This window comes from Pygoscelis adeliae, unplaced genomic scaffold, assembly GCF_000699105.1.
Source record: "Pygoscelis adeliae isolate BGI_AS28 unplaced genomic scaffold, ASM69910v1 Scaffold554, whole genome shotgun sequence".
Classification (NCBI taxonomy): domain Eukaryota; kingdom Metazoa; phylum Chordata; class Aves; order Sphenisciformes; family Spheniscidae; genus Pygoscelis; species Pygoscelis adeliae.
The window spans coordinates 192,555-200,487 of NW_008824667.1; the positions used below are offsets into that span (position 1 = coordinate 192,555).

A 7,933-nucleotide genomic window follows, 5' to 3' on the forward strand; every position below is an offset into this window, starting at 1 on the left:
AAACGTCGGCGTGGAGCAAATGGCTCCGCGCAGTCTGAGCCTCCGCAGCTGGCTGTGCTGCGCCCAGCCGTGCCCGCCGCGGCCGCTTAATCCAGGCGTGAGCACCTGGGGTCCCGTTGTACTGACACCAAACGGTTCGGGCCAGGTCATTCGGGCTTTCGCCTCGGAAATACTTATGTACACGTGTGTGGAGCTGTGTGCGCCTACTTGTTTGTAGGGCTGGGTTCTAGATTTGGGAAGCACGGCTCGGTCGGGGACCCAAGAAACCTCCTCTGCTGTCGATCGCAGCTTCCTGAGGAGGGGACGTGGAGAGGGAGGTGCTGATCTTTTCTCCCTGGGATCCAGGGACAGGGCACCTAGGAATCGTTCAAAGCTGTGTCAGGGGAGGTTCAGACTGGACATGGGGAAGCATTTCTTCACCGAGAGGGTGGTCAAACACTGCAACAGGCTTCGTAGAGAGACGGTCGGTGCCCCAAGCCTGTTAGTGTTTAAGAGGCATTTGGACAATGCCCTTAATAACACATTTTAACTTTTGGTCAGCCCTGAAGTGGACAGGCAGTTGGACTAGATGATCATTGTGGGTCCCTTCCAACTGAAATAGTCTCTTCTATTATTGAAATTAATAACAGAAGCAAGGAATTTTCCAGATTAGGTAACTGAAAAACAGCTGCAAAACCTTCTGCAAAATTTCGTATTAAGCCAACATCGCCTTGCTTTAGGTCTCTGCTCAAGCAGATACTGATGTCATACATAACATGACTGGCGTTTCAGATCTGAAAGTGAAATCCTGTGGAAATGTAGAGAAAAAAATGGCTGCAACACAAAGTTTGTTGTTAAAATCTGGATCTTAGAGGGATTGATACAGAAGTAGGAGATAGGAATTGCACCTGGAATGGGGTTACAGTTGGAAAAAGTGGGGATTATTACAGACTCCTCAGTAAAAACTAAAGGACACTTTTGAAAGTTGCTCTGCTGGAAAAAAAAAAGAGATATTTCAGCCTTCATGGTAGCTGAAGCTTGGTGTTCTACTGGCAAAATGGCTGTTGGTTGTACTAAATTGAAATACTGTTTCCCTTTTGCTGTGAGAGGTTTTGCAGATGATGTGTTTGTAGATGATACGACCACTTGTTAAGGTTGTCTGCCCATGTGGTAATTATGCACACTGTTCTGTAAACACCGTTACTCATTTGTTCTGTGTTATCTTAGACGTGCAGGCTGCTTGTCAGGATGCCACTGTCACGCAGGAGCTTCTGAAAGAGGGGTTTCACAGGTAAGTTGTCACCCTGGCGCTGCATCAAAATAATGTGCCAGTTAATTTTGCGTGTGAGGAAGCTTCTCTTCTAATTCGTGCACAGTTGTATCAGCTCACTGAGCTGTGATCCATAGGCATGGCTGGGCACTAGGAATGTATTAGCATGATCAACTAATTAACAATTACAGGCTATAGTGGAGGAGGAACAGGAGGCCCCTTTCTAAGATCTGTGTGGAGGCCGTTGGTAGTTCTGAGAAGTTAACAAAGAAGTGGAACTTCATTTTGGTCATGGATGTGGAGTTAGGCTGAAGTACATCATCCTAACCAGAGAAGGACAGCATGGCTTGACAGGGAACTGTTTTCTGAATTTGTTGCACGTGGCATGTGAGAGCTGCGTCTAATCTCTGCGCATTTGTGCGTATGTCTCTCGGGGTGGGGGAGGATGGAAAAGTTGAAGTTGAATTGGCCGTCTTTTGAAGTGCAGGTATAAATGTTTTGCTTCTGTTGCTTGTTTGAAGGGACCTGCTGGTGAAGGTAGAACTTGGTGTAGTGGGGGAGGATGCAGGAGGATGTGCAGTGGCAGCTAGAACTCGTCTTCCACCAGGAATCTACGTGGATCCCTACGAGTTGGCATCGCTGCAGCAGCACAATTTAACAAAGGTAACAACCCCAAAGCTAAGACATCTGGCAGTTACTCAGATAAGGACGAGTATGCTCAGGAAGTTGTAATCTCTGGTCATTATTTTTTTTGTTGAACCAAGGTGATTAATTCCTTTTCCCGGAAGGAGATGCTGCACGGTATCATCTTTGTGACATCTCATTGTATCTCTCACCTTGATCAACATCGGTGCAGGGCGTTTTGTGTTGTGCGCTGCTGATATTTCTACACATAGGCGTGCGTACCGGGGAGCCACTGCAACTCTGCCTAGCCCCAGATGAGCAACTATGGTACAAGCTATTCAGGTTGAAAAGGCGGAAGGTTAACCCCCACAGAAGAGGTGGTGGTGGGCTCTAAGTAGTGTGCTGCGCATTCAGACTGAGTAGCTTCACAGCTTCGTTTTCATCACAGCTTTCTGTGTTGCTTTCCAGTGTTCGCTTCGCATTTTGGGTAGAGAAATGTGCTAAGGCTGCGGCTTTAAGGTAGTCTCCTTAGGCACTTAGTTCACTTAAAACATATGGATACAAAGACTCTGGGCAGCTTCTGCTGTTAGGATGCTTGTCAGTGCTGGTATGGCCTTGCTTGTATGCATCATTAAGGTAACGTGTCTTAGGTTTGGCTATAGGCATGGTTGCACTGTAAACTTTTCATACGTAAGAATCACTCATTGGAGAGGGACTTGAAAAGTTATTTTGGAACAGCTTAAGGACAGAATTTCCAACTTGATCTTCCTGATCATGAAATTGGGCCCAGTGTTAGACAATAGGATGAGGAAAGTAGTTTTCCCTTCTGATGCTGCAGTAGGTTACCGCAGCAGACAGTGGCCTTTTAAATCCCAGAATCATGCAGAAAATGTTCATACTTTTTTTTTTTTTCCTGCATCCCTCCCTTGTATCGATTCTGATCACAACCACATCTGTATCTTTCTCCACTTGCAGGCGGTGTTAATTCCTGATGTCATCGATGTGGAGGCTCCCGAGTACTTAGCCACAGATCTTCTTGTTCTCTTGTACATGGAACCCGACCCTCGGTGCTCTCGCTGTTTTAGAGCTGCCTTGCCTGTGCATGGGCGGTACCACCGGCCGGCAGAAGAGAGTGAGGAAGCTTTGGTTGTTCTGAAGAGCCCAGAAGTATTGGTCTGCTGCTGTGACAGTGAGATTCTCGTTACGTGTTCTTTTGGGGGGAGAGGAATAACCGTGGGCAATCCAGAGCTTGGAATCTGGTTCTGTATTTGTCTTCTGGAGACGGAGCTCTCAGTAGTCATGTGAGCACAAGGGGACGATAGTGGCCCTGATAAAGACCACGTTGTATTCCTCTTTGAATGCTGCTGCTGCCTGACCAAGGCAGACTAATTGTCAACAGACTTCTTGGGGTTGTGCTGCTGCCGTTGTACCCTTGTACTGAAAGTGTTGGCAGTTGGTCTGTTTGTCACAGTCCCTGCAGGCCCTGGTTTGTTAAAGGTCAGCTCCTCAGACCGCGTCTTCACAGTGTTTCTCTTGGCAGCTGAAGCCATGCATGGCGTATTTAATATTCACTATCAGGTATTTAGAATAATCAAAGTATTCTGGTGGTTTCTAACTCTTTCTTCCTGCATTCCCTATATATAAGGGAGGAATGTAGAAAACTCTGTGCCTGAAGGTTAGAATGGTTGGAGTCTCAGACTCCTGTGAAACAAGAACCTGATATCCAGTGACAATGAATATTTCAAATTGCATGAACAATGAAATCCTACATTTTTGCTACAAATTGTATTTCCTTTCACAAAATCGTTCTTGCTAGCTGCCAAGTCAAACGCGCCAATGATTCTCAGCTCCTTTATCTTCACTTGCGCATTATTTGAGCAGTGATTTTCTGGGATAAACTTAGGGGCAGGGAAGGCTGCCTGGACAATTAAAAAAGGGGTGTGAACTCTTCCCATTTTTCTGCCACATTACTACTTATGAGCAGGAAAACATATTTAATATTAATATGAAATACTGGAGGGGAGTTCTTGCATGTGCCAACAGGAGGCCAACAAGGAGAAATGGAAGAATGACTTTGTTTTGGGGGAAGAGAAATTGTAACTGTATGGCTGAAGTCAAGGGGTCTACAGGCCAATGATGAATTCTTTGCCCTGTTAAGGACAGAAGGGCCAAGATTCCACACAGGTGAGATTCTTTCTTGGGTATCTACTGTATCAGGAAGGGAAGAGTTGCAGAGTTCACGAAAAGGACTGCCCAGCACCACTTTGACTGTGCAGGCTAGCTGGCACATTTCTGTCGGTGCTGTTTCACCTATTGGCTTTCAGGGAGCAGAATCTGTCAAGCTGTTGTGGAGGCAAGAGACCTCATTTGGAAAAGTCTTGCAGGCCATATTGCTTCATCCCGTCTGGATCTTGCTGACACATTAACGTCTTCCTTAGATCGCCTGTCAGCAGAGTGTTGGAAGCCTGCTGAAGTGGAAGCTCCCTGTTCAGGCAAAAACGTCAGTCCCTGTCAGTGGTACAGCGTAACGCACAAACCCGTGAGTTCTTATTTCTGGTGGGAATTCTTGGTTCTCTTTTAACAATTGCTGCCTTTTTTTCTGTGATGAGCAACTTCCATAGCACAGGAACTGATCAGTAAAAGACTAGTTGTGTGATTCCTCTTTAGGGAGGCTCCCTTCTTCCTTTCTGACCAGCTTTTAATGGGTGTCATCCTACCCTTCTGACATGCTTGTAGTCACTCCGTGCTCTTCTAGTCCTTTATGGGGCTGCTGTCCTCACCTTTTTTTTCCTTAATAGTTTACTTGGAGTTCTAGGATATAATTGGCACTGGTCAAATTAAGAAAGGTCAACGTGGGTGCTTCAGAGGAGTAGTAAAGTGGAAAACTACTTCATGATCTAACTAAAGGAGGGGTAAAACCCCAAAGATTGAAGGAATAACATCTTAAAAAAAGGCCACTTCTGTTTGTTTGTTATCTGATTGGCTAAGTATCTAGGAAAAGATGAAGTTTCTTTATTCCGTGTTCAAAACCAAGGAAAGCTGGATCTTTAATGTGGTCAACAACTGTCTTTGATACTCAAAAGGGTTGCAGTAGCATAGAGATTCAGCAATAAGACTACTTTGTCTCATAACAAATCTTTTGGTTTTGTAACACACATGCCTTCCTGTATTTAAGATACCTGCAGATGTCTGGGATACCTGCAGCTCTTGTCCAAAACTGTTTTGGAGCTTCCTGCATTACAGAGAATGCGAATAGTTGTTCGCCTTGGAGAAAACTGGCTTCTCAGTGATCTGTGACATGCTAGTTCCGAGAGCTTCTCTCTTCCGTGCTGTATTATGTACATATCCTCAATGGCAAGCTTATTGTAAGAACAGAGATACGGAGGATATAAATGGCTACCATTTAAAATGGTAGCAGATAAATTTATTGAGCTTTGTACTGCAAGAGCTCTGTTTGGTGTAAATTGAAAGGTTACATCCCATCTCAGTTTTGATTTCGAATCCCAGAAGAAGCCTTAGCAAAGGGCTAGTTAAACAGTGGTCTGGTTACTAATCCTCCAAGTTGCAGTCAAAAAGAAATAGCTTGTTAAATATGTGTAATCCATTTACTTTTCTTTGTAGGCATATAAGGAATTGATTCTGCAGGTTCCAGTGGGGCTCAGGCAACATAGTTCCTTAGTGTGTGTCGTGACTCTTCTTGCCACAGTACTCTGTTCCAGTCTGATTCTTGCAGCTGTATGCAAATATGGACACTTCTCCCCGGTGACCTACTCAGAATAAAGAAATACAGAATGACTGACCTCCGTCCAGCAAAACTCACTGAATCAGCTTCCTAAACGAATCCTACTCTACTGTTATTTATATCGTGCTAATGCGTGAGGATCCCATAATGGGTTATAGTTTCCTTGGCCTAATTCTTACAAACGCTTTTCACACATAGAAGACTGTTTTGGTACGTTGTCAATAGACAAAGCAGATGGAGGGTAGCAATAGCGCTGCAAAAAGGTGGAAGGATTGCCACAGTCTTGGTTCCAATTCCCTCCCCCTGGCCCAGAGCCTGCTTTGACTACAGTGCTGCCTCTTGCAGAGGTGTTTGTATTTCTTGAATTTCAACCAACTGACTTGGGGATTGGTTATTAAGGGTATGAAAAGCATTATCTGTCATTAAAGTTTCTGAATTTTAAGCTTGTTTACACTGTCCAGATGGGTTACACATGACTTTGTGAAGAGACCTTCTGTGCTTACCTGGGACAGGAGAAGGCTTAAATAATCTCTGCCATTCTAATAATTGGGAGGGATTAGCGGCTCTTGGTCAAATGAATCAGAGTTGAAAGAGTTCAGAAAATTTGAAAGAAATTTCACCCTATTTCAGAAGCGGAAAGAGTAACCCTTGGAAGACGAAAGCTGGTGAAAAGATACTAACTAGAAGCAAATATTTAGAAGACTTGCATTCAGCCATCAGGACAGTTGATAAATACAAGGAAATGAAGAGGAAATTACTTAATGGAAAACCTGAGTTGCTCTGGATTGACAGAAGAGCTCGGCTACTGTTTCTAATTGTCAGTAGGTGGCATCGTGAGCTTACAGTAACTCCTGGGGACTGTCGGTGGAGAAAATAGATTTTATTCCTTATAAGCTGAGAGTAAGTTAGTGAAAGCAGGTGAGTTTGGGGAGTGCGTGTGTGAGGGGCATGAATGAAAATTCTGGTTTTCAAATTCTGACCTGCTTTTGAGGGCTCCGTGTGCAGCTGAGACTTCCCATTAGCAGAATTGGCCTTTCGTCACTGTCCAGCTGTAGCTTCAGGATCCCTTGGGCATCTTTCTTCTGATTCTGCTGGAATTCAATAGCGAGCTCGTCTTGTGACTTCGCCCACAACAGGTTGGCAAGTGCTCTGACACTGGGCTCTTGTTCTCCCTTGACTGTGCTGAATGATGATGGCTGCGCCAGTACTTCATCCACTACCTCAGAGGAGTCATGCACTGCATCTGCTTGGGGGAAGGGAGAAATTAAAGAGAACAATTGCAGAGAGATTTGGCGGCCTGTTTAACCACAACAGCACAGCAGGGCTGCAGACCAGTATTGTGACACTTGTCTCCGCATGGGATTCTTAATTCTCAGAGTTGAGTTTGTTCTTGTGCTCTCTTACGCAGGTAAGTAATTCTGTGTTGCAGTCTGACCCTTGGAATGGCAACATCCCAGATTGCCACTCAGCTCTGGCAGGTCTTTATTGCCTGAAAACTCATAGTTTTTTTTAACATCAGATAATACCAGTTGAAAATCACAGATGAATTCCTTAGCTAAAACAAGCTGCCTGATACCATAGCCTAGTGAAAGAAAATGGTAATTTCCTTGTGACAGCTGAGGAAAAATAGTGCAAGTGACAAAATACACGAGTGGATGATTTGGAAATCTGTATGAGTGAGGATGTGAGAATGGAAGCCCACATGAGTGGTAAGATGCCGTAGGAGAAACTGAGGCAGGAGAGGCTTGAATTACAGGGGCCTTAGCACTGTCAGTACTAAACAAATAGTTGACTTCAGAACAGTTTCAATGTGCACTAATCAGTTTGGCTGGCATGTGGCTCACTAAGTGTATCTAAAATTCATCAAGATCCCACTGATAAGCTTTTCAGCTGAACTTGAGTAATACCGATTCTGATTAATGTAAAATAAGAGAGAAATCACGGAACTTCTCAGTGGATGTTTTTTGTTAAGGCAAGTGGCAAATATTTGCTGTTTTTAAATCCATGGCGTTTGCATTATAAATATAGTAGACAAGCTTTTCTTTAAAAGCTGTAAGTCTAATAACTGTTGTAGTGTTAAGTACGAAGGAATTTGCCAGTTAAACTTTCTCTCCCATACCAGAAACTACTGCCATTAAGCAAGCACTGCATTTAGCAGGCATGCCCTGAGGGTGTGCCAGACACAGGAGGATGCAGGTGCCAGCCCTACTGGCAGATATGGAGGACAAGCCGTAAGGCAGTTGTTTCCCTGTGGAAAAATTCTGGCAACTTTGGAGACAGAAATGAGGTGGCTATGAGTTCCTAGCAAGAGAACATAG

The 7,933-nt window shown here is 44.4% G+C and overlaps 1 protein-coding gene across 1 annotated transcript; it reads left to right on the forward strand.

Annotated features, from left to right (window-relative positions):
* The first annotated feature begins 400 nt into the window (after positions 1-400).
* Positions 401-6,057, forward strand: PIGX (phosphatidylinositol glycan anchor biosynthesis, class X). Its single transcript, XM_009322898.1, has 6 exons — positions 401-463; positions 1,113-1,270; positions 1,771-1,912; positions 2,849-3,062; positions 4,312-4,412; positions 5,495-6,057. Exons 1-6 carry the CDS (start codon positions 401-403, stop codon positions 5,651-5,653), a joined length of 837 nt encoding a protein of 278 aa, XP_009321173.1. The 3' UTR covers positions 5,654-6,057.
* The last annotated feature ends 1,876 nt before the right edge of the window (positions 6,058-7,933 follow it).